Here is a 25,631-nt window from a genome sequence, read left to right as displayed (position 1 = left end):
GCCATCGGTGAGCCCCGTTAAACCCCAGAGCAGTGGGGCGGCCTTCTCCTAACGCCGTGGATCCTTTTTTTTTTTTTTTTTTATTATTTTGTCTTTTTAAATCAGATTACCAATGTAAATCTAGCTCGCCTCGAAACCCCTTCCAGAATTCACTTGGCAATTTCGAACTCCAGCAAGGCAGGAAAACCAGAAGCGGCGACGGAGACAGGCGCTGTCAAACAGAAGCCCGGCTGCCAAAGCCAGCAGGCTCCTGATTTGGGGAAAAAAAAAAAAAAAGAAAAAAAAAAAAAACAACAAAAATTAAAGCTGCATCGCGTGCTTTCAGTTTATTAATGTTTACATAGCATCAGAGCTGCGTGGCGCTTCCCAAACAAGGTCTGCTCCACGTCTTGATGGGCTCGGAGCCGTAGCCTGTCCTGGAAGCAGCCGGCCCCAAAGCTTTGCTCTTTCTCCCCAAATGCTGGCGTGGCTCGCGCCCAGGCTGGGAGCAGCTGGGGGGGCTTTCCTTAAAATTTATCCTTGATTTGTGCTTGGCAAAGGTGGGAGAAGTCGCTCTGGGGAGCGTGGAGGCTGGTTTTGGGGCACGGGTGAGCGTGTGGCTGCGGCCCCAAACTCCGTCGAGTCGCTGCCAGCAGCGCTGCTCCCCTTTCATTGTAAAAAATAAGAAGCTGGGGGGGAAACCAAATAAAAAAATGGATCTGTGAGCTTTGTGCAAAGCTTGCGGAGGTGCCTCGGGCCCAAATCCACGGGGAAGCAGGAGGAGACGCGGAGCTGAGCACCCTGCGCCGACGGACGGGCGGCAGATGAATAGTCCGGAGCGATTGCGTTATCTAATGAAAATTGGAGAGAGAATTCTTTGCTCTAACTTTTTTGGCAGGTGGGCCCTCAGATGGGTCGTATCGATCGCTGGAAAAGCGCCTGGCGTGCCTGCCGCTGGAATGATTGGAGGGGAACTCACCCTAATTAATACCTGCGTAGTGAGAGCGCCTTCCAGGCTCCTTGCGGGGCAGCGGGGAGGCTCCCCAAACCTCTCCGCGTGGAGATGGGGTGCTGGGGACGGTGCTGGGGCCGGAGCAGCTTCAACCCGAGAGATTTGGGGGCAGCAAAGCTTTGCCAGGACTTAGGGACCCGCACTGAACTTCCCCAAAGTTTCCCTCTACACCGAGCCCGGCTGCGTTCATCCCGCCTTACCCCTCCTGCTTTCATCATCCCCTCCCCTCCTTTATTTATTTTTTTAATTTATTTTTTTTTTTTCCCCTTCTTCTCCCCTTTAATTCGGCTGCCGCGAAATTCTGCGGCCCTGCCAAGTTCTTTCCTCGGGATATATTTAGCTAAAGCCAGATCAGCAGAGAGCGATGTGTGTTTGCGTAAGGATGTTTGTAAATGTTAGCAGCAACACTGTCAGGATCGCGGAGCAGATGTCCGCGCGGTGCTACCAGGAGCCTTATTTACAAACTTGTAAATGACTGAAGGGGGTTTCCTTCCCGGGGATAAGGGGGCCGCCTACTTAAGAGATTAAAATCCTATTGTTTTGTGGCTGAAGCCGCTCTGGTGGAGCTGCTGTCTCAGATTATCCTTTACAAGGGGGAAAAAAATAAAAGAAAAAAGCTCCGTATTTGCTTGAAACATCGTTGAATGTTTTGCCTTTTTTTGTTTTTTTTTTCTTCCCTCCTTTCTAAAGCTCAGCCTTCAGATGTGAAGGTGCAGGCTGCCGCTTTCCTTCTGTCTTTTTAAAGAAAGAGGGGGAACAGCCCCCGGCTGGGGGGCAGGAGCTGCTGGTCCCTCTCCAGCTCTTCCCCTGCTCTCAGGTGATGCTTTTAAAGTCGTGCAGGAAGGTCCCGGGGCGTAATTCAGCCCAACCTGCCCTCGCCAGGGCAGCACGTGCCGGGGGAGCGCCGCAGCCCGGCCCCTGCGCAGCCGAGGGATTGAGCGATGCAGGAAGGGAAAGCCAAGAGTAAATCGTGCAGCTCCTGGTTTTGCTTTTAGAGGTTTTTAGGAGTTTCTCCGAGGAGGCAGCAACCTGTTGTGGAGCTCTGGGTAAAGGCAGGATCAAGAAAACCCCTTCATCCAGAGAGCCTGCGCCCGGAGAGGCTGGCACCTCGCTCCTGGAGCTCTTCCTTTCCTTTTCTCTCTTTTTCTTTTCCCCTGGGGATGTGCTGGGGTGATGCAGGGAGCTTTCAGGAGCTTTGAAAGCAGCTCTGGGGGCACGGGAGGATGCCCACCTCCAGCTTTGAGCTTGGCCTTGAGGCAGCGAGGCGAGGTGGGGACGTGCCGGGCGCCAGCCCCGTGCCACGCTCGGCGTGCGGCCGCCCCCCGGCGCTAATCAGGTTACGGGGAGGTGTGGGAGTGCCCTGTTATTAAATTTAAAGCCTCGCCGCAGAAGATGAAGGCAGCTTTAATGAGATGAAAAGGCTTAACCGGAGTCCGATTTAATTCGGTAGTACCTGTTTATGCAGCCTGCTTAAGTCCTGGCCTGCACGCCCAGTTCTTTCTCAGGCTGCAGTGCCCGTGCTGCTGGCAAACAACAAATAACAGCGGGCAGGTAGGGACCAGCTCCGTCCTCAGCATCTCTGCGAGCTCGTGGCAGAGAGGTGGGCTCCTGCCAGGGCTGATAAAGGACACACGGAGCAAAGCTGCTCCAAACTTGGGCTTCTCGTGCAACTTCTCGCATGCTGCACACCTTGAGGGTGCCAGTCCTGCTGCAGGGCCCGTCCTGGAGCTTGTGCTGCTCCCTCTGCAAGGTGCAAGGTGCAGCTGGAGACCTCCGTGCTGCTCTTCCAGCCCTCATGGAGAGGAAAAGGGGGGCAGAAAGCTCCCGTGCCAGCAGTGTGAGCTCTCAGCTGGCCGCAGCACCTCTCCAGCTCCGTGCTGTCAGCTCCCTGCGCTGCCCACCTCGTGCCTCAGCCCCTCTTGCTGCAGAGCAGCCGGTGCTCGCGGCGCTTCCCAGGAAGGAAATGTCCTCTCTGAAGCCTCTTGGTGTCTTGCACCGGGGTTTTGAGGTTGTTTGCAAAAAAAAAAACACAACAAAGAGGGGTTGGTGAGAGCCAGCCCCTGAAAGCTGCGTGCACGGCACCACCCCAAGCGTGCACGGGAGGAACCAGCTCCCGCTGAGCAGCAGGACGAGTGCTGCCGGGCAGAGCTGGGACCTCGGCACCGCGGGGAGCAGGGAGCCCGGCTGCAGGGACAGAGAGGACACGGGCTTGTGGCGAGCTGAGGCACGGAGCAGAGCGGAGCCAACCTGCGTCAGGTCTCGGAGAGCGGCCCTGAACCCCTCCAGCCTCGGTGGTGACGCATGGGAAGATGCTGATCGCAGGTTGAATCAGCCCGGGGGGGGGGCAGGAAACCACCGCTGCCGGCGCCGGGAGGGGCTCGCGCAACGCCCGCTGCTGCCCAGCCCCGGGGCCCAGCAAAGAGCTCAGCTCTCGGCTGGAGAAAATGCACAAAGCCTCGATCCTCGTCCCGCTGGGACGTGTCCCTTCCGTCCCTGCCGTGGCACGGAGGAGCGGAGGCGAGTTGCCATCAGCCCGGTGACACCGAGGTGCCGCGGGGCAGCCCGGGGCAGGGGAGCCAGGGCACGCGGCGTGGCCGCGCCGGCCTCTGCCCTTCCGCCCCTACAGGCAATTAGTAGGGTTGAATAACCCGGCTTCTTCTGACGGATTAGGTTAAGAAAATAAGGCTGTTTTAATAGCCCTTTTACGTCCCGGATAGATTGGAGCTGGAAAAACTCACCGAGATTTAAAGCCTTCTGCCCCCAGGCTCCGCGCTCCGGCGCTAAGCGCGCACCGATCTCACCCGGCGCCTCCGATGGCACCCTAATTTTGGGAGAGCCGTGTCCTGCCTCTGCTCCCTGCCTCTCCAGACAAGATGTGCTCACACTCCCCGGCCACAGCACATCCTCCTGGCCTCCCCTAAACCTCCCGCAGGTGGCAAACCCCACAGAAAGGCTCCCGGCGTGGTGGCCGTCACCTCCCCGCCACCACCACATCCCCGTCGGGGCTGGCACGGCCCCGCTGCGGCGCGGGGCATCGCTGCCTCTTGGCAGCACATCCTGCAAGGTGGTGCTGAGCGCCCCGGCCAGCGGGGTTCCTGGCAGCGGGGCCAAGCCACGCGTCTCGTCCTTTTTTTCCATCTTTTTTTCCCCCGTAACCCCGTGTCGGTGGGCCTGCGTGAGCGGCCTCCTCCGGATAATTTAAGCCTCCAGCTCCTGGCTGTGTTGTTTTGTCCAATTCCGATCGCCTCCTGACCTACATCATTCTTTATTTGCAGAGCTATACTCGCAGGCAGCAGTAATAAATCAATTAATGACTCTGATGAATCGCTTAATGGCTGACAAAATAACACTGCAGTCAACAGCTTGGATCTCTCCGGCAGTACCAGAAGACGCTGGTTGACTCAGGGTAGGGAGACGAAACAGAGACTGTTAGCTCAATTAGTGCAATTAGTGCGCGATTTAAGGGCTTAGACGGCATCTGCCGGCGCACCGAGGCGCTGTGTTAACCGAGCGCCTGGCTTCGGAGGCGCAGCGCCGCGATCCACAGCGCCAGCGTGCTGCTCACCTCCCAAAAACAGGGAGAAGAACCTCAAGGGGGAGAAGAACCTGGGCTGGGGTGTGCGCCCTCGGGTTTGGGGCACGCGTTTTTGGGGTTAAGAGGGTTTGTTCCTGGTGCTCGCACTGCCCCGGCGCATCCCGCGCTGCACAGGGCTCCGAAAGGTGCCTCGGCGCTCACCTTGGCGGCGGCGATGGGGAGGGGAAAAAGAAAAAAAAAAAAAAAAAAGAAGTAAAAAACGTCACTTCGCAGCCTTGTAAATCATTCATCAAGGGCTGACCAATTTGGCTCCCATCCTACAATATGCTCAGGGCACTTGTGGGTTTTTAATTATTGAGCCCTGCCAAGCGCCACATGTGCGCGGCGCGCTCAGCCCGCGTTGAGGCGGCGGGCGCGGAGGTGAGGTTTGGGGGTGTTGATGGCGGAAAAAGAAAAAAAAAAAAGGTTCTGTGGTTTTGTGGAAAAATGTGCATTTGCTTAAAGATTTTCTTTGGCTGCGGCGCCCTCCTCCCCCTACTCCCTGTTGCAGAGGGAGGAGGAGCGCAGCAGACTTCGGTTCGACACAAAGGCAGAAAAAAAAGCTCAGATTTGGTGGTTTAGCGGACCGAGGCGCTTTTTTGCACCAAAAAGGGTGCAAAAAAGCACCAGAAAGGGGCTTTCTGGCCGCTCTGCTCCCTCCACGTGCCAACCCCGACCCCGCTGTCGCCCCGCTCCCGTGGCTGCGATCCCAAAGCCGGGCCCCGCACCGTGCCGGCGGCAGCCCCCGGGTGGGCTCGCGGCGCAGGGGGGACCCGTCTTGCCGCGGGAGATTCCCCGGCAAGGGATTATGGTGTGCTGGAAATCTCGTGAAACCATAAAATATCACCTTGGCAGCTTTACGGCGCCGCGCGCCGCCTTTGGAGAGCGGCGTTTTGCGTGATCGAGGGTTTAATAAAGGAAATTCCAAATGGGCTCGCTGCAGTCGGGGGCTCGCTCTCCTCTATTTCTGCGCTAAGAGCATTCATCTGCTTTGCAGAGAAACTGCAATATGCTCATGGCCTCGGATTAAGATTGGGTTTTACTTTTATAGCTGACCCACTTGGGGGGGACGGGAGGGGGGGGAGAACTGGGTTCACTCCCTCTCCTTTCTATTTTTGCTGCCGTCTGAAGTATAAAAAGAGCCTGGAATGGGTAGGCTGATTTTCCCTGCCAGGCCTTTTTTTTATTAACTGCAAAAGCGCTCAGATCTGGCCCTCTCCGCTGCTTCTGCGGGGAAGGCTGCTCGGGATGCCCCGCTCTCCCAGCCCCTTGTGGGGTGGTTGTTTCACAGAAGGCTTTTTTTGGGGGAGATTCGGCCCCTGCTGTCCTCTAGGACGCTTCCAGGGGTGGGCACAGCAGCAGCTGGCACAGCGCGGTCATCTCCATCCCACCTTGGTCACGGTGTGTGCCTGGAGCTGGCCCCGCTGCCGGTGGGACTCGGGGTTTGGCAGGGCCATGGTGGCTGAGTTTGGGTTCAAACCGAGCTCGGGATTTCCTCGGGGTGATGTTTTTTACCCCCATCCTCCTGGGCGCTTCCTCAGCGCCGTGCCCGCGGGGCCGGGAGGGTGCCCTTTGTTCCGGGGCTGGTCCCCCGGCCAGAAATCCTCCTTTGTGCATCTCTGTTCGTGGCGGAGAGGCAGTAAATATCAATCCAGTCGCTAAGCAGGGCTGGCTGGGCAACCCAACGCCGTCCCCTTCCCCTTCTCGTGGCGAAGCCGCTCGTGCCCGCGCCGGGGCTGGCGGCAGGGAGGCGTGAGCCAGGGTTTGGTGGGATTTCTGTGACAAAAACCCCTGGCGGCGGTGGTGGGGAAGCAGGGGAAGCGTCTTTGGAGGCCAGAAGCGAAGCGAGAAGGGTGCGTGGGGGGAGGTGGGCTCCGAGAAGCGTTTAAAAAGCCTTAAAATAGCTCCTGGCTGGCGTGAGGCGCTAGGTGAGGCTCCTGGGTGGCTGCTCAGACAAACAAATGAGCCCCGGGGCCATCCCTGCTTTTCGCACGGCCATCTTCTCCGGGGCTGAGCTGGTGTAGGATCGGGTGAGCGTGGCGAGAAGGGGAGAGTGGGTGAGCTCCGCTCCCAAACCCGGCCACCAAAACGGCCCCGAGCATCCTCTGCTCCTTGCTCCGGCCTCGAGCGATGCTGCGGGGACCGTGCCGATCGACCCAGCGCGGCGCGGCCGGGGAGGGGGGACGGCTTTTTGTATTATCATCTCCTCCTGAACTCCGACTCGAAACCAACGTGTCTGTCCTGGTTTTGTTCCCCGCAGAGCGCAGCTGCCGCCCCGAGTCCCGTGCTTGGAAACATTCCCCCGAACGACGGGATGCCCGGGGGCCCCATCCCGCCAGGTTTCTTCCAGGTAGGCTGCCGCTCCTCCCGGCGCCCGCGTCGACGGGGCGCTCGGGTCTGCTCGCGCCTCGCTGCCAGCGCTCGGGTTTTGTCCCCGAGGGGACCCCGGCCAAGCAGCATGCCCACCCAGCTGACCCGTTGGGGAATAACCCGTGGTCTGCCCTCCTCCCACCTTCGCTTTCTGGTTTCCGTGGCCCCAAAGCGGTTTTGTTTCTCGCTTGCAGAGGTTTCTGTGTATTTGCAATCGATGTTTTTCCAAAGCTGCTTGTTTTGTGTTTGGGTTGAGATTGTATTTGTTCTTTGGTCCTAACAGACGCGCGTAATTGAAAACATTCTGGATTTTGATTCCTGAAACTTTTTCCCCCTCTGGTTAACCACTTGATTTTTTCCAAATGCAATCACTGAAAGCATTAACAAATGCTGGCGTGGGCTGTGGCTGCAGGCAGAAGCGGATTCGATCCAAGCGCACGGCCCCGAATGCCATGGAGGCACCTTGTAAGACAATCCCTAGCCGAGTCCCCAAAGTTGCCTTGCGCGTTCCCTCTCCCACGCTGAGCTCTGAGTGAAGACAGGGGGACGTATGACTGAGTGCTGCTAGCGGAGAGGGCTTCAGCAAGCGCTTGGAAAAGAAGTTTTCAAAGCCTTAATCCTTTTTATTTTAATTTCTTTGGGATCTCTCTTCATGGCTGATGCGCACTGGGTCGTAGCGACGCAGGCTGGCAGTGCGTTCAAGTCTTCCTTCTTGAGGAAGAAGCACTTGTTCGTGTAACAAATGGGATAGCGGTTGGAAGGGATATTTGTTTTGGCAAGCTGCTTTTTGTTTTTTTTTTTTATCTGGGTTTGCGATTTGTGTATGGGAGAAACTCTTGGGCAGCGGGCTCGTGATTTCTGGTGGCGGTACCGGAGCGCGGTATCGCACCCGCTGCGTGCGTGGGGCCGGGGAAGGAGAAGGGGATTGCTTCTGGTTTTAGAGAGAGCCCGTTTCCTGAACAGGCGTGTGACAGAACGCGGGTAGCCGATGGTGGTGGGTAACCCTAAAACCCCAGCCCGATCTTGGAGCAGCGCCCTGCGACGCGGGGTGAAGCCAGCAGAAGAGATGCTATCTCGCAGGTCATAGCTGCTGCCAGCAATTCCAGTGCCAAGTTGCTACTTCCAACAAATGTGTTTCCAAAAGTCCTGATCTCATCCCGTTGCAAAGATGACTGTCCTCTCAGGCTCCCACTTCGCACAGCTCTGCGAGGGTTGCAAAATTGGCAAGGAGTTAGGGCACGGCTTCAAAAGCCGGGCTTGGATTTCGCCGAGAGGGGAAGGTGAGGGAGAGAAGCTGCGATGCCCCAGACACGCTGCTCATGCTCGGGTCTTGACACTTCTCCTTGACACCCTCCAAGGCCTCTTCTCCCTCCCCCCGCTTTCCTTTTTGGCTTTTTGTAGCTTTTTGGCACTGAGGGGTCTGATTCGGGAGCAGAGAATCCATCCCAGATCTCTGGCTGCAGCCGGACCGGGAGCTGCCCTGCCCCTTTGGGGCCGGGGTGCCCCGACGCAGCCCCTCTTTCTCAGGATCTTTGCCGGGGAGCTTCCCTAAAAAACAGCAGAAATAAGGGGCCATGTGCAGAGCTGCCGCCCACCCCCGGAGCTGCGGGAGGAGAGGGAGGGAGGGAGGGAGGGAGGGAGGGAGTGTGGTCGCTGCTCTTGGCTTAGGTGAGGAGGAGGAGGAGGAGGAGGGCCGGGCGCCGATGCATATGGATCGCATGTGACGTCTCGAGAGACTGCCTTTCCTGAAAGCCCTCCAACATCTGGTTTCTCCTCCCAGCCCCGGGGAAAGAGGGGAGGAGGGGAGAAGAAAAATCCCACCTTTTAACACAGTCAGAACATCACCCCCCCGAAAGCCCGGCTGATTTATTGCGAGCCTTCAGCTCCTTCCAGCGTCAGGACGTGCTCGAGCCCAGCTCTTGCAGAGGTGTGCTGGAGCCTCTGCATCGAGCTGCCTGCAGCTCAGGGTTAATTTCTTATCTCTGAAGGAAATAAAAAAAGTGCTGAACTTCAGAGGGCAAAACCAAAAAGGTCACAGGAGGTGCAGAGGACTGAGGCAGTTGGGGTTTTTTTCCCCGACCCTTTATGTGCCGGCCCCGGGGGTGGGCGAGGTTTCCAGCAGGACCACCCCGTGAGCCCACCTCCATACTGGGGGGACTGGAGGACGGAGGGAGCATCGGGGGACACCAGCTCCTCTCCAGCAGCACCGGGCTGGCTGCGCAGAGCTGCCTGCACCCTTCTGCTCCGTGCCGCAGCCACCCGGAGGGCTCAGGTTGCCTGAGGACAGCAGGCGTGGGCGTCCTGGGACGGGGACAGCTCCTGGCCTGGCACCGCGGTGGCACCAGGCCAGGAGCTGGGGTGGCAGCGGCAGCAAACCAAGGTTGTTCGGAGCTGGCTGCAGAAACCCTGCGCTGCCTCCCTGGGGGGCACGGGGAGCAGCCCCGTGGGCTCAGATGGCAAAGGGAAGGAGCGAGGAGGAGCTCGAGCACGAGCTTGGAGGAGCAGGGACGCGCTGGCGAGGCGAGAGGAGGAGGCCGGGCTGCAGCACCCGCCTGCAGCTGCTGGCTTGCAGGCAGAGAGCCCTCCCCGTGCTGGAGCTCAGCAGCGACCTTTAGGCTGGGGGCCAAGGGAAATGCAGCCCTCGGCGTCTCCCCAAACCCCGTGCCCAACAGGAAAGGAGAGGCCCTGGGCACCTTTTGGCTGCCTGGGCTTTGCGTGGTGCCAGCAGGCTGCAGCGCCCGGCGTCGGGCTGCGCTCCCCACAAGCGGTGGCCCGGTTCACGGCTAGCGTGGGTAGGTGCTTGTAGTTAAATCCGTCTCTTTGTCCCTTTAAGACGAGCAAACAAACCCTTCTCTCATCCTCCTAAAGGTCATCGAAGTCATTTCTGCTTTTGTTTTGAAAGCTGAATTGATGCCCGCTCGCAGAGCCCTGGTGTTTGCCTCCTCTGCTCCAGCACTGGGGAAGGGGAGTGCCAGGGAGAGGCGGAAGGGAAAATTAAAAATTAGAGGCTGGTGGTACAAAATCCTTCCCCCGTAGTAAATAACGGGGGTGTGGGAGGTTGGGGGCTGCTTGTCCCAGCCCCCCCCCCGTGGCTGCTGCGCCTCCTCTCCCAAACGCACGCTCCCTGCCTGGCTCTGTACCGCTGGCTCTGATGAAATGGAAAGTTGCACATAAATCAATGTCTGTGGCCGTGTTAGCTATGCATCAGCAGCTAGCCTGCGAGATGCACCAAAACAAAGCGCCGGCCGCTCGCTGTTCCTACACTGCCCCCTAATGCAGAGAAAGCCTCCGGAGCCGGGGAGGACAGGGGCTTCCAGCCCGGGGGCAGCCCCTCTCCCAGCCAGGGGGGCATTGCTGGGGGGGTGAGCCTCCTGGGAGCCCTGCCCCTGCCTGATTTTGGGAGACGGGAGGCAAGGAGCAGCACCAAGGGCACCCCGCTCACAATCACAGCCCGGAGCAGGGACCCGCGTGGCCGCAGGAGTGGGGTGTGCGGCTCAAGTGGCTCCTCCCGGGCATGCCTCAATTCGCAGCCCTCTCCACGATCCCTTCCTTCGACTGGCTTCATGAGCTCCCCACGGGATGGGACCAGTCTCTGAGCATCCCACTGCCCGCGCTGCGTAACCCCACAAGCAGCCAGGAACCCCACGCCGTCGGCTGTCCCGGTCCCACCAGGGCTTCTTTTGTAGGGGAAGGTTTCTCCTAGGCAAGATTGGAAGGAACATGGCTTATGAGAGAGAGCAGGGCTGGAGGGAAGAAAAAGCAAGTGTCGGAGAAAGTTTTTTTTTGCTTTTTTTTCTGGAAGTTTAGCAGGATGCCCGAGGCTTTTGTACCGAATGTCTGGAGCATATGGTGGGATTTGCAGTCAACTTTCTCTCGGGTGCTCCATCCAGATGGAGGTGACTGTTCTTGGCTTCGGCTGACACGGGTTTGTTTCCTGAAGAGCTTGTGTTTAACATATTCCTTCAAACCAGAGCTCTGCACTCGGGAGCCCCAGCTGCAGGCGAGGCAGATCTCCTGCCCACGGCTCCCTTCCCGGCTGCTGGCGAGCTTGGCCGTGCCGCGGTCTCAGTGCTCACAGGAAGGTGCAATTGGGTCTTCAGGCAGCACCTCCTGCCTTCCTGGCGTTGCTGCCCTCTCCTTTACAACCTGGAGGTGACCTGGTGTTGTCCAGCCCCGTCCTGGTGGGCTCCAGGCACTGCCTTGCTGCACAGTAAAAGACATCTGGCGTAGCGGAGGGTTTTGGCTTTGTGCTGGGCTCGGGGGTGTTGCAGCAGGCTCAGAGAGGCTCTGAAATTCAGATGTCAGGAAAGACGGGGAGGAGAGCTCTGTGGGGCACAGAACTTCCAGGAACGGGAAACTTATTCGGCTGTGAGCTGTGTCCTCCTGCGAGCTCGCAGCTGCCTGGGTTTGGCCCGTTGTCAGAGGGTTGGCGAGCTCCTCCAGCACCCGGTGCCTGCTGAGTCCTTCTGCACCCTCGGGCTGCGGTGTGAGGAGGTGTTACGGGGCTGGCAGGGCAGGAGGACACTGGCTAGCTGGTTATTTCTCTTCAGGCTCCTGGAGGTGCACGCTAGGGCTCTGAAACCTTCCCCGAAGGCTGGGCTGGCGTGGCTGAAAGCACCGGAGGAGCCTGTGGAGCTGGAGGAGCCAGCAGGAGCCCCAGGGCACTGCACGGTGGCCGTGGTCCTCCAAGGGCTGCAGCTCCTGTGCACAGGGAGCCCAGAGCATCTCCCCTGCACTATTGCTTAGGGAGATTCGCTTGTTTACATGTCACAACACCTCCCTCTCCCTTCACGAGAACAAAGCTCCAGCTCCTTCCCCCATAAACTCAGGCACTTCTCTAATTAATGCCCGTTTCGTTTAGTTTGGTAGTTTCTAATGGTGAAACCGGTAGGGCAGAGGCAGGTATGCTAAAATGCAAGACGCCTTCCTGTTGCTGCCTCTAAACTGTTGGCATCTCGTTGCGTTGCTGCTTTGCCTTCTTCTACCATTCTTCATTGTTCTGCCACCCCCAGAGGTACTTGAGAATGTTTTTAAATATAAAAACTCCCCCATTAGCTGAAAGTATGTAGCCCGTAAAACATGATCCATTTGTGGTGAATTACTCTCGGAACATAAATTGACACATACAGAACTCCGATCGCTGGTGCAATTTTCCATGTTTAATATTTTACAAGAAGTTTGAGGAGTTGAGCTCATGAAAGACGGAGTGGAAATAACGTGATCGCATGGAAACTCCTGCTGCAAGGCAGCGGCGGCAGCAAACCTCTGCCAGCCGGGCGGCCAGATTTGTCTTTTAAAGCCTCTGTAGTAAAGAGGGCAAAAAAAAAAATGAAGCAGAGAGGAGGTAGACAGGAAGGCTGGGGTTCTTCTAATGCTGGTTTAAGTGGTCGGTTGGTTGTGGGGATTTTTGGAGGTGAGGAGCCACGTCCAGGGCCTCCTCCTTGGGGCCTGGGAGAGGCGTGGAGGAGGAGGAGGGTGCGTGGGCCCGGCCTCCTCCTGCGGCAGCGCCGCTTAATGACTGCTAAACACACGTTTTTAACCAAAAAAAAAAAAAAAGAGTCGTCCCGTTGGTTGGAGCCCACATGTCGTCTCTGCAAAACATTTGTCTCCAGCGCTGCGGTCCGTCAAGATCGTCTCCTGCTTGTAATGAGGGGAGCCCGCTGGAAGAAAAGCAAGCAGGCGTTCCTGGCCGAAACGCCATCTGCACATGGTTTCGGCGATAGAGAACCGCCGATGGCCGCCTCCAGAGGCTCGGCGTTCCTCACCAGGAGCACACGGCGCTGGGCAGCCCTGCCATGAACAGGGGGGCCCGGCCTCGCGACAGGAAGGAGGCGGCATTTTGGGTGTGCTGCTCTGTGCCCCTGGGAGGATGAAAGCACACCTCCTCCTCCTCATTGCCTCAGAGGAATTCCTTCCACATTGCCCTAAATTTCTGAAAGCAGGGCAGCCCCAGGCCCAGCCTGGTAGGCCTAAAATGGCCGCGGGCCTCCTGCCTCAGGGCACAGGCCCCATGCATGGGGCAGGATTATGCCCCGGGTGTAACGCCTCACAGCAGCCCCAACATCGCCTCACAGCAGCCCCAACAACATCGGACCCTCTCCAGCTCCAAATACCGGGCCTGGGAGCAGGGAAAGCAAGCGGCAGAGAAAGTCTTGTGAGCAGCACGGCTCCATTTCCACGGCCGCCAGAGCCGGGTGGCTGGTTGGAGTCTGTTTGGCTCCATCTCCCCGCATTCACAGTTTGCAAAAAAAAAAAGAAAAACCCACCACACACACACACACACACACACACACACACAACCCTCTTACTTTATTTACATTGCACTCAAGTTTCCGCGGTACAAAAGATTTGCAGGTGCAAATATGTCCTGCCTTCATTAACTTCCCCTCCCTTTTTAATTTATGTGATTTCAATTTTCCTTCCCTGTACTGTTAATTAGGGGACCCTCTAATCAGTACCATTATCACAGTGGTATTCATGTTTAGGAAAGCTGCTAAACAAATGCTTGCAAAATTGCTAAATGGCTAATTAATGTCTGTTAATTAAGAAAATTGCTCATGGTAACAAACCATGCCATTGCTGGCAGCAGCTAGAAGGCGAACACTTGTTGAAATTAGTAACGAGGCAGGTAGAGAACATCTGCTCCTGCGCCTTTCCTGGAGTGTGTAGTCGCTTCGCATAACGTACTTACCGAGCTTATTTGCTTTCTGTACCAATTACACGTTCTTTGACTCAAAAATACTTTTTTTTTTAATTATTTTTTTTCCTTACGTTAACATGCACTGGTATGTCCTCGCACCGAGCTCGCAGTTCCTCTGAGCAAACTTTTCATTTTGTGCTTTCAAGAGAAATTTAAAAAAAAAAAAAAAAAAAGTGGGCGTTCAACCCCAAAATGTCAGCAACTGCTGCATTGCAGTGCTCGAAACCTACACCAACTAATCTTTCCTTTTTTTCCCCTAGACGGCCTTAGTAGCGTTTTACCCGAAAGACATTTTCCTTGCACCATTAGGCAACCCACCTCGAGGAGGGATGGTGCATCCGCAAAGGGGAACGTAAAGGGCCCTCCAGCACGCCGCGGACCCTCGGGTGGCAAACCCTGGGAGGTGCTTCCAGCCGTCAGGATGTGGGAGGAGAGAGGAGAAAATGTTTTTTTCTTTTTGGTTTGGGGGTGTTTTTTTGGTTTTGGTTTTTGTTTTTGGATTTTCCCCCAGCCTCTCTGACCCTCTCCTGCGTATTTTTCTTGCTCGTTGCACGCCCTTGCGAAGTGTTTCCCTGTGTGTTTATCATTGCAGACCTGGTTGAACTACTGGACCGTTGACTGTAACGTGGCTGCTGTGCTTTGACAGATGTTCTGAATTTTTTTTTTTGCATATATCATTATTCATTGTTCAGTTACAAATGAGTAGAAACTCAACTAAAAGGAGAGAAAAAAAAAAAAAAAAACAACATTAAAAAAAATTGGCGAACTGCCTTCCCGACAAAACAGCTCCACCCGTGAATCCTTTTTAGCTCTTTCTGCGCTTTCATGTGCTAATCTATAACCTCCTTCTACTGTCTGACCTCACAGGGACCGCCTGGTTCACAGCCCTCGCCACACGCACAGCCTCCACCCCACAACCCTAACAGCATGATGGGACCCCACAGTCAGGTAACGACACTAGCGATGGGTAGGGCTGTGAATCGGGACGCGCTCTCCATTTTGCTCTGCAAGGGCGCTGGGAGCGGGCACCCGCTGCCCCCAGCTCCGCCGTGGGATGTTGCTTTCCTCCCAGTTTCTGATTGTTTTTGCTGGGTGTGCAGGTGACAGTGGACTGAGAAGTCACTCGTGGGTATCAGACTGTTTTGCCTTCCCCAGGTAGCCTGAGAAATGTAGCTGGATGTGGGATTTTAAGCTTCTGTTGGTAGCAGCAGTTGTAAAACAGTAGCTTAAGTCTTCTTTTTTTCGATGCGTAGCATTGGGGAATTTTTTTTTTTTGTGTGTGTGTGCGTGTCTGTATGTGCTTATTTCCCACCTTTTTTTTTTTTTTTATTTAATATTTTTATATATGTATTTAAACACGGTATCTAACACTCAGGGTTTCCCGTGCACTAATTATAACAGCCTCACAGAGTATTGCCGAAGTATGTCAAATGCTCTCGAACAATAAACCGACAGAAAACCTTAAATAAACGGACTCCGAACACTTTTTTTTTTTTTTTTTTCCTTTTTCAACTCAACTTTTTTAAAGAAGGATTTCTCCAGAATAATAATAATAATAAAAAAAATAATAAAGCGTGTAAAGTCTAACCGGCGTGTGTGGGGCACGTGCTGTCCCCCGGCGGTGTGTCGCTGACCTGGGTTTTGTGTCATTGCAGCCTTTCATGTCACCGCGCTACGCAGGAGGTCCCCGGCCCCCCATCAGGATGGGAAACCAGGTACTGTGCTCCCGACCCCGCTCCCCAGCTGGATTTTCCCTGCCGTCCCAGCAAATCGAAGCCGTGGAGATAATCCTGCTGCCGGGCTCACCGCCTCGGCTGCGGGGTCAAGCGGGGCAGGTCGCTCCTGGATTTTGGGGCTGGGTTTATCCTCTTATCCCATCGAGGCGGCAGTAACCCAACGACGGGGCACTTGGCATTACGGTGAAATTAAAGGAAACACGCAGATCCTTTGGGTAGCAAAGGTAATTTAGGAAAAACTGTCTCAGGAGATTGTTTTGTGCTAACACTTCTCCCAGGCACGAGGAGAAGGCACGGACCTGGACAGGGACAGGCGCTGCCTCCCGGCCCCCAGCTCTGCTGGTGGAGGCAGAGCTGCTGCTGTTCCCAGTGCTTGTTTTCTTAGGTCCTACCCAAACTTCTCCCCAAAGTTGTGTCTTCATCCCACCTCGCACTGCACGGACACATCCAGCGTGCTTGCAAGCAGGGACCGAGCACGGTTCGTGTAGCAGCGTGGTGCAGGGGCTCCAGGGCTCCCAGCCTTTGCTTTTCCCTGTAAAGTTAATTACAAAGATCCCGTTTTTTCCCCAAACACCACATATAAAACCCAGGTTTGCGCAGAGCCAGAGCTCGGTGAGGTTACGGTCACAGCCAGAGGGGCAATAAATAAACGGGAATAAAGAGTAAAGCAGAAAAGTCAGGGAGCAGACATCTCAATACCCACCACTGCAACAGCCCTGGGTTATCTTTCTCCCCTTTATCTGCTCGGAGCAGCACGTGGAAGGCAGCCTTTGGACTTTAAAAAGTGTGTGGCTTTGGGGAGGGGGACAGCCAGGGCCGAAAACACAGGAGCAGATGTCCCCTGAGCGTTTGGGGACAAACCTGAACCGTCACCCTCTTGCAGATGTGGCGTTGGCACATCGCTGGCAAATCCATCCCTGCTCCTGGTGGGATTTGGCCGTGGTGCCAGCCCCTGCCCCGCACAGCCCCCTCCTAAATCACAGAGGGGGCTGCGGGCAGGCAGGGGGGAGAGGAGGAAATTCTGGCATCTGGTTCAGGTTTTTAGGAGGTGTTTGCAAAGGGAACCGGGAGCGGTGCCAGGAGCTGGGGGGATGCAGCGGGTTGCGGCTCTTTGGGACGGGAGGGGTGATGGGCCCCAAATAACCCCCTGTCGCCTCGGGAACTGGAGAACCTTGACCCAAATCTCTGCCTGGGCAGCGTTTTGGCAGTTTATTTGTTGTTTCATCCGTCCCCACCTTGTTTTCCCAGCCTCCGGGGGCCGTTCCTGGTACACAGCCGTTGCTGCCCAATTCGATGGATCCCACGCGACAGCAAGGTAAACCCTCAGAGGGGGGTTTGAGCATCTCCCCCATTTTGTTACCTGTTCATTCGGGGCCTGAATTCACCCTTCTCCCCCCTAACGTGTTTTCTTTCCTCCCGCAGGGCACCCGAACATGGGCGGCCCCATGCAAAGGATGAATCCTCCGCGAGGGATGGGCCCCATGGGTCCCGGTCCGCAGGTAACCTCGGCAGCACCAAAGAGCCTCGCGCAGCTCTGCCAACACCAACCACCATCTCCACGGCCCCCGGGGGCTGGGAGGGCTGGGAGATTTCCCCCTTCCATCCCCCCATTAGTGTTAATGCATTTTACATTAGTCCTGCAGCTGGAAATCCCTCCTTTTAACGTTAGCGAGGTCTTCAGGGCTGCACGTCCTCATTAAGGGGATTGCAGCCCCCCTCTTGCCCTTCAGCCGAAGGGGATGCCACTTAGCACCGAGCCCCAGCAGCCTCTGAGTGCATTATGCAGCGTGCCTGGGAAATAGTTCTGACCCTAACAGCAGGAAAGGGGAAGGATGCTTACATTAAAAATAAATAAATAAACACAAATGGAAAGGTACCTTCAGCAAGGGAATAGCCCTTCCCTTTGCTGGCTTCTCCTCCTCCTGCCCTGATCTGCAGACTGCTTGAGCTCTCCTCTTTTCCAGTCATTTCTTATTCAGAAGTTTTTTTTGGAGGGGCAAAAGGGGGGAGAGGTTGGTGCAGAGGAACTCCTCAGCCTAGGAGGAAAGGTGGGTTAAGGGGGGCAGATTTCACCTGCGACTTGGGCAGCCCCTTGGCACTCGCACCCCAGCAGTGCCTCCTCGCTTTCCCTGCACTTCAGAGAAGTTGAGTCACCTTCTGGCCTTTCCAGAGATGTTTCAGAAGCTCTGCTCCTGTCCCAGACACTTAAGCTCACTCAAATCTCTAACACTGGTGTGCCGTGGGGGTCAGGGTGCCTGCACTGGTGGTAGCTATCCGGGTGGTTTTCTGTGGATTCCACAAATCTTACAGCTCCCTGCACTCTCACTGCACCCAGCCCCGGCTCAAAGAGCTGCTCAGACAAAATCAGAGTTTCCTCTTACACTGCAATAATCCCAAATCCTGCTCAGCTGCTCGAGGAAGGGGAGGCAGGGTGGGGAGAACCAGCCCAAGGAGGAGCGAACTCTCAAATTAAGCAGATCTGGGTTAATATATTCTGCCTTTCTGTTGATTCATTTTCCGAAGTGGATTTGCATGCTGCTCTGTTGACTCACTTCTGTTTGTTCCTTCGGAGAGCCTTCAAAAACAGATTACCACATTTCGGTTGTAGGTTTATCCTCTCTGCATTGTCGCCTACGTCGAGTTTTTAGCGCGAGGATCAGAGTCTGTCAGGAGACGGGCGCGTGTGCTCGGGTTTTGTTTTGTTTTTCCCCTCGAGACTGTTGAGAGAAAGCGAGCGTAGCGTAAAGAGAGTCGTAAAGAGAGTCGTGTGATTCCCTAACACAAGCCCGGGAAGGGAGGAGAGCCCAGCTTCACGTCCACCCAGCCTAGGACAGCGATAAAACCCCTCACACATCACCTCCCGGACAAACCCGTGCCCTGACAGCACCGCGGTGCCAGCCACGCGGGACCTGCCGCTCCCTCGCAACGCTCCCTGTGTGGAAGATGGCAAAAAGAAAAAAAAAAAAAAAAACACACACAAAAATGGCATTTGGTAGCGCGGCCGGCGCCAAGGGGAGCGTGCCGGGAGAGCTGCAGGCGCTGGCAGCGTGCGGCCGGGAGGCTGCTGGCTTCCCACTCGCAGAGCTTGCCGCGAAGCTTGGAAGCCGCGGCTGAGCGCTGCGTGGGATGGCGGCAGGGCTGGGAGCCGGGAGGAGCTGTGAAATCCTCGGAGCTTTATTTTTGACTCCGCCGCTCCCTGTGTACGTACATTACAGGGAGCTTTTTAGAAGCGTGCCCTTCCCTCCGAGAAGCGCGACTGCGGCGCCGGCTGCCTGCCTCCCCAATCTGGCGCTGCCTTCCCGAAACGGCGCGCTCGTGCGAGGGCTGCTGGAAAACATTGAACCCAAACCAGCAGCCCGCAGCTCCTTGCCCTTTTTATTTTTGTGAAGTGTTGCAGCGGGACCTTCCCCAACCTCAGCTACAAGTTACTCCGCATCCAGCACCCAGCCAGGCCGTGCCGGGGTCCTGCCAACTTACGAACCATCCGTGAATCGCCTCTTACAACCCATCTCCGCTGCTTTTCCCCTTTAACAGCCACACTTTGAGCTCTGCGAGGCCCCGCTCGTTGATGCCAGGATCAGATTTGCCAGCGCCTCTATTAAAAGGTTTTGTAGCTCTCTGGCTGGCCCGGCATCCAGGTCGCTCGGCGCAGCTGCGCTCCCTCCCCACCCTCCTTGAGCATCTTTCAGATGGCTTCGTTTGCCTCCCTTTCAGCTCCAATTAAACATGCTGAGCTTTTTTTTTTTAACAAGGGGTTTGATGCTGCTATTCAGCGCAAATGGCTGGAATTTTGATCAATTAAGGCCTTGCTGGTAATTTGTTTGGGGAAACCCTTGCCTGCCTCCTCAAAACAAACTTTGTAGATGCCCGCAGCAGAGCAGCGCGTAAATCCGGGGAAAAGTCAACAGTGCCGAAGCAGGAGCTTGAAATTCGGCTTGGAGGGCTTGGGGGGCTGCGGACTAGGAAGCATCCAGCAGTCCCCCTCTGCTACCTGGGTGTTTTTGTTCTCTGAAGGGCAGAAATGCTGCCAAAAACGATGCGTCGCGGGGTGATTGACCCCGACGGAGGTGCGTTGAGGTGCTTTGAGGTGTTGGGGGCACCCTGCTCCTGGGGGAAACCTCAGCCCAGGCAGCCAGCGAGCACCACAGCTTCTTCCCACCCTGACACCTTCCTCATCTTCCTCCTCCTCCTCCTCCTCCTGCAGCCTCCCGGCGCTGCAGGGCACGGGGACCGCAGCACTCAGCTTTTCTCCCCAGCCCGTGTCCAGGCTGATCCTGCTTAAAAAAAAAAAAAAGAATTACAGAAAATGAAAAACTACGTTTGGGAACAGGCTTGCTTAGTGGGGGAAGGCGGCGGCGCAGCTCTCCCAGCAGCAGCACCACGACCTAAATCAGGCAGCAGCGCGGCGCCCAGAGGGCAGGGAGCAGAGCGCGAACCAAATGGAGCGCGGCATTGGGGGATTCCTGTTCCTCCAGTGCCTTGGGCTGGGCTTTGTGCTGGATCTGTGCTTACCAGATTAAGGGCGCTGATCTGAGGCTCCCCGGCCCCCGCTGGAGGCCGAGCGGGGCGAGAGATAAGCCGGGAGGGGAGCCCCGAGGGGCTGGGGGCTCGGGGGGCTCCCCGTGGCTGCAGACTGGCTGCGGGGGGTTTCAGCAGAGCCGTGCAGCCGGGGGAAAACAAACCCTGCTGCGTGCACTGCCTGGGAGCAGAGGAGCCTTGCCTCGCTTCGGGTTTCTTTTTAAATTTCTTTTATTTTCACGTTTTGGCTAGTCGCCCCTGCGTCCACATTTCTCAGCCCGTAATTTTCCTCGGTGTTCGTTTCCGCGAACTAACCCTCTCGTTCTGTTGTTTGTTTGTGTCTTTTCTTTTTTTTTTTTGTTCCCTTCTCTTTTCCTCTCCGCTTTCCCTTCTCGTTATGGTAGACTGATCCTTGGTTATCGTTGCAGAACTATGGCAGCGGCATGAGACCTCCGCCCAACTCGTTAGGCCCTGGCATGCCCGGAATTAACATGTAAGCCCCCGGCCCCACGCTGGGCACACGTGGCCGTGCCCTTTTGGTACCCGGGGCTCTACCCGGCCCCCCCCCGTGGCACGCAGGGCGATGGATGAAAGCAGAACTTTTGTTTTTTTCTGTTTCCTTTTGTCTGCAGGGGGCCGGGAGCTGGCAGACCATGGCCCAACCCCAGCAGTGCTAACTCAGTGAGTATGCCCCGTCCTCCTACCTAAACAACAGCGGGGCCGCTTGGGAAGCGCCCCAAAAAAACGGGGCGTCCAGCCTGGGGCTCGCTGGGTGCTTGGAGGAGCCTCCTCCTGGCCCTGGCGGGGCTCGGATGCCCCGGAGCCTGCAGCTGTGTTGCTCCACGGCTGGTTTCCCGGTGCCTAAACCCCGCTCTTCTCTCCGTGTAGATCCCATACTCTTCTTCATCGCCTGGTACATACGTGGTGAGTCCGCCGCCGCTGGGTGGAGGTGGTGCACGTGGGGCAGCGGGCGGATTTGGGGCCGGGAGGGCTTTAGGAAGCAGGGGACAGCAGGGGATATTCCCTCTGCTTGCTCAGATCCCCCCGTTGTTGGTGCTGGGGGGAATCCAGAAGGCTTCGGAGCCGTGCTCGGCTCTGGGGGTGCCGTGTCGGGGGCGCGGGTGGGACAGGGCTGCGGAGCGGTGCCGGCACAGCTCACCCCAGCTCCATCTCTCCTCAGGGTCCTCCCGGCGGCGGCGGTCCTCCGGGGACACCCATCATGCCCAGCCCCGCAGGTAGGAGCCCAAACCCCGTCCCCAAAGCCAGCCCTGCCTCCCCCGGCCGGGTTTTTGGGGGGGGGGGGCTCGGTGCCACAGCTGCAGGGGAGGAGCTGCGGCGCAGGCTGCGGCTGCTCCTTCTCCTTCTGCATTTTGATGAGAAGCCCTGACCTACATTTCAGGCTGGGTCCTAACAAAACACCCCCGGCGCTTCCCTGCCCCGCTGTGCCCTGTCCCCTCGCAGCCGGGGCACCTCGCTGCCACCAGGCTCCCTCCCACCCCACCCGCCCGATATTTTGGGATATTCCTCTCTGCTTACACAGGTTCAGTGGGACTGGGGCTCGGGGAGGTTTCGGGGTGTGGAGCGACACACGGCCACGAATTTCTGCCCCGCGCACCCCCTGACAAGCCAGCCCCACGGTTCCCGGTTAGAAGTTGAATTATTTTTCACAGTTGAATTTCCGTGATTAAAAACTTTGTGGATCTTCATTAAATACAAATTAGCCAGAAAATGGTGGTACTTAGAGGGAATTTTAGGTGATAAAATACAAAAGAATGAGTTCAAGTGGCATGAGTTTGTTTTAATTAAGAAATGAATTAATCACCCGACTTACTGGGCTTCACTGTTCCACAGATTCAACAAATTCAAGTGACAACATCTACACAATGATTAATCCAGTACCACCCGCAGGCAGCCGATCGAATGTAAGTCTGCTTTCTAATAATTTACATATCAGATACCATAACAAATCATAATTAACTTCATCAGTTGAGAGCAAAGCAGTTTAATTGATTTCAGCCATTTGTTACAAAACAGAAATAAAACAAACCATCAAAAAGCGATTAACTCTTTGGCGACTTTGTTCGGTTTTTGTGCTTACCGCGAGGGCGGCCGTGGCAGCTGCACACCCCACGAGCCTGCGGGTTTTAGGGCATGTGGGTGACTGCAGGCCTTGTTCTTTGGGCATTTGGAGACAGCCCTCGGTGCTGGCACGGTGTTTGGGTTTGCACACCATGATTTGGCCAAATATTATGGTCACAAGCCCCAAGAGGTGTCCCGCAGCCCTGGGAGGTGGCCACGTCCCTCCTCCAAGCCCAAATTGGACTGTGCTGCGGGGACGGGTCACCCGGAGCCGCCGTGGCCACCCCAATGTTGCTTTTGGGCTGACGTGGGTGTTGTTTTCTCATCCGCAGTTCCCGATGGGCCCCGGCTCTGACGGCCCCATGGGCGGCATGGGCGGCATGGAGCCCCATCACATGAACGGATCCTTAGGTGAGCGCCGCCTCCGCGCCCCGCGAGCCCCCACGGCTTCCAGACCCTGGGGGAAAAGTGGAAGGGAGGAGCGGGGCAGGAGGGAGCCGGGGCTGCGGGTGCACCTTCAACAAGGCTTTTCTCCTTTTGTCCCCACGCCACAGGGTCAGGAGACATAGATGGACTTCCAAAAGTAAGTGAGCTGCTGGGCGGCTGCGTGAGCCCTCTTCTCTCACCGGGCCTCGGGTGGGGACGGGAGCGGGGCCGGCGGAGCCGTGTCCCTGCCCCGTGGTGCTCTGGGGGCGCGGGGACCTGCTCACCGCCTCCCCGCTTCGTCTTCTGCAGAATTCTCCAAACAACATAAGTGGCATTAGCAATCCCCCGGGCACTCCAAGAGACGACGGGGAGCTGGGAGGCAACTTTCTCCATTCCTTCCAAAACGACAATGTGAGTCCCCCGGGGATGGGCGCCACTGCCGCTGGGTGCCCGGCCGCAGGCTGTGCGCCGGGGAGGCCGAATCCCTCCCTCCTCCTTTCTCCCTTTCTCACCCAGGCTTTGCTCTTTGCAAGCTGCTCCGGGACGAAAGGCGAGGGAGGAAGGGAGACATTGGGTGGGTGTGGGTGGGTGCAGGCTTGGGTGCGCCCAGGGTGGCGAGACGCAGGGGGAACAGAGGTGAGGAGGACACCAAGAGGCTCCCACGGGATGGAGGCCAGCTGGGACAAGCAGCTCAGCTCCCTGCCTCCTCCCTGGAGCCGCTCGGGTTCCTCCAAACCAATTTAATGCCACGGGGTGGCCGCCCCTTCCCTCTTTACCAGCGCAGGTGAGGGCACCAGGCTCACCCCGAGCACCTCGTGGCGGGCAGCCCGGTCGTGGCGCTGGCTCAGGCGCTGTGCCCGGGCCTCTCTCCTGCTTCCACCGTATTAGCATCGTGTACATGCGTGCATTTTAATTATTTTTTTTAATTGCTTCTTACCCCATACTGCTTTGGTTATTTTCTCCCTGGAAAGGCAAGTTACAGAGCACATTACGTCCTGAAAAATGAGAGTCTCGAGCACACTCTCCGTGTGATTTATTAGCTCCAATTACCTGGCTTTGTGGTTCTCACAAGCCCGGGTCCTGCTGCCGCGTCCCCGTCCCCAGCCGGAGCAGCGCGGTGCTCGGGTCCGGCCCGCCTGGCGTCTCACCCTGGCTTTGTCTCTCTTGCAGTATTCCCCCAGCATGACGATGAGTGTGTGATTTCCCTCCCCCTCCTCCTCTCCAGGATAAAGAGAGTCAGCTGCCGTTCGGAGGATCTCAAAGAATTATGCAAGAAGAAGCTAGGTGTATTGGCAGGGAGACGCGTGGCGGGGGCCAGAACCCCAGGTTTAGTTTCATGCAATAAAAAGGCTGAACTTTTTATTCCATAAAACATGAAGGACAAAACTTAAAATATTTCAAGACATGACAAGATCCTTCTTTGTGCAGAAGGGTTTATATATGTACATGACACTTCTTTTTGGAAACAAATGGAAGCCTCTAGCACCCAACTCCGATCTCTTTGCTTTGTTCTTTTAAATAAAGACAGAAACAGAACCCTGTTGTATGTTTGTGCCGTGCGACACCAGGAAGCTAGTCTAGATATGAAATCTCATGTTGTCTCTGTTGTAGTCATTTTTTAAATAAACTGGACAGTTTACAATGGTGGTTTTCGTTCAGAAGGCCTGTTTTTTTTGGATTTTGGTTTTTTCCTTTTTTTTATTTTTTGGATTTTGGTTGTTTTTTTTTTTGGTTGTTCGTTTGCAGCACAACGCTTCCTCCTCCAGTAACAAGATCTGCTTGTGGAAGAGACTCCACCACCTCATTATAAACTTGTTAATGCAGGTGACCCCTTACAGGATCACATCCTCGAATTAATTGTGATCTTACTCTCTGTGACTGTGGCATGCACTGTGTTAGTCTTTCCCCCCCTCTCAGAGTACAAGAAGAAATCTCTGCCCCTCCCTTCCCGAGAGTCCTTGAGCTGGTTCACTGCAAAATCAAATTTGACTTTTTTTTTTTTTTTTTTTTGAATCCACCGAAAGAAAGGAGAAAGAAAGGGTTAATCTGACCTGGGACTTTGAAACTGTGATCTCCAGCTAACTTTGGTTCTTTTGGGGGCTTTGTTTGCTTTTGTCTTTTTGTTCCGTTTTGGTTTCTTTCCTCTTGAAGACGTGCTTTTGTCAGGGTTTCACTTCTCTTATGATTTGGAACTGGATGGAGATATTTTTTAAGGAATTATTGTTGTTAAAAAAAAAAAGAAAAAAAAAATGTATCCTTGCTATTCTGTAGGCTCGCTCTGTCATAAGAAAATAAAAAAAAAAAACTTAACGGGAAGCTCAGAAAAGCCCTCCCTGCTCTGGGGGAGGCGGCTGCCGAGCCGTGTGGAGGGAGGCTGGCGGAGGTCTGGGCTCTCTGTACATTACACTACCCCTGTAGTTGCTCTTTGTTTTTTCTCAAGCTCCATTTCTGCTCCATGTATATCATATTATGTAAAATATTATCTCCCTGGATTGACCCTTGTGCGGATTATTGAAAGCATTGTATCTTGTTTCAGTGTTTTTTCTTACCTTGTAGTCTGGTTCTGAAATACCGAGAGGGGAAAAAAAAAAAAAGAAAAAAAAAAAAGTAATTATTATACATTGTAGTTTGTGTACGATATTTGTTGATAATGTTTTATTAAAGGGATGTCTTTTTTCCGCACCCCTTCATTGAAATGTTTTTGGGAACATTTGGCTTGTTTTTATTATTCTGACTGCAAGACATGAGATGACAAAACTTTTTTTAGTGTGTAATACGAATTTTTTTAAATGTTTGCCTTCTTTTTCCTAGGCATTTTAATTGTGCTTTACCTGTAGAAAGTCGCTGGGTAGGGAGGGCGGGTGGGACGGGGGGGGGCTGAGGGTGTCAGTCTCATAGTTACAGTCAGGTTAATATTTTAAAAGTAATGCTAAGAAATGACCGAATGAAGATTTGTTGCATCGCAAAATGCGCCCGTGGGCTCCAGAAGGGGTCAAATTTTTTTCTTTTTCCACTTTCCATCTTGTTCAGGTTTTGTTTTTTGTTTTGTTTTGTTTTTCCTTTTTTTTTTTTTTTTTTTTTGTTCTGAAGCGAGGAAATGAAAGGACCGGTTTTAATGTATTTTAAAATGAATAGCTAAATTATTGTCTTCATTGGTATGGGATGTTTTTTTTTTTGTTTTTTTTTTTTTGAATGAAACGGTTCTCCCCCCTTCCCCCCCCCATGCTGTAATAAATA

General features: G+C 55.2%; 1 protein-coding gene across 5 annotated transcripts in view; it reads left to right on the top strand.

Moving 5' to 3' along the window:
• Positions 1 to 23,930, top strand: part of SSBP3 (single stranded DNA binding protein 3) — a 45,838-nt gene extending 21,908 nt beyond the window's left edge. The window contains exons 5-18 of one of the 5 annotated variants that reach the window (XM_082766220.1): positions 6,826 to 6,915; positions 14,503 to 14,583; positions 15,291 to 15,350; positions 16,620 to 16,686; positions 16,794 to 16,870; positions 20,318 to 20,382; positions 20,522 to 20,570; positions 20,778 to 20,813; positions 21,070 to 21,124; positions 21,741 to 21,811; positions 22,301 to 22,379; positions 22,523 to 22,551; positions 22,704 to 22,805; positions 23,620 to 23,930. In XM_082766220.1, the coding sequence (XP_082622346.1) occupies positions 6,826 to 6,915; positions 14,503 to 14,583; positions 15,291 to 15,350; positions 16,620 to 16,686; positions 16,794 to 16,870; positions 20,318 to 20,382; positions 20,522 to 20,570; positions 20,778 to 20,813; positions 21,070 to 21,124; positions 21,741 to 21,811; positions 22,301 to 22,379; positions 22,523 to 22,551; positions 22,704 to 22,805; positions 23,620 to 23,739 (981 nt within the window). In that variant the 3' untranslated portion in view covers positions 23,740 to 23,930. Of the gene's footprint in view, positions 1 to 6,825; positions 6,916 to 14,502; positions 14,584 to 15,290; positions 15,351 to 16,619; positions 16,687 to 16,793; positions 16,871 to 20,317; positions 20,383 to 20,521; positions 20,571 to 20,777; positions 20,814 to 21,069; positions 21,125 to 21,740; positions 21,812 to 22,300; positions 22,380 to 22,522; positions 22,552 to 22,703; positions 22,806 to 23,564 lie in introns of all 5 variants that reach the window. The other 4 variants (XM_082766216.1, XM_082766218.1, XM_082766217.1 and 1 more) reach the window with 4 other exon arrangements.
• Positions 23,931 to 25,631: the final 1,701 nt, after the last annotated feature.

Source organism: Aythya marila, assembly GCF_965140915.1.
Source record: "Aythya marila genome assembly, chromosome: 8".
Taxonomy (NCBI): domain Eukaryota; kingdom Metazoa; phylum Chordata; class Aves; order Anseriformes; family Anatidae; genus Aythya; species Aythya marila.
The sequence above is the reverse complement of the archived record's forward strand: the minus strand, read 5'-3'. Positions and strand labels throughout refer to the sequence as shown.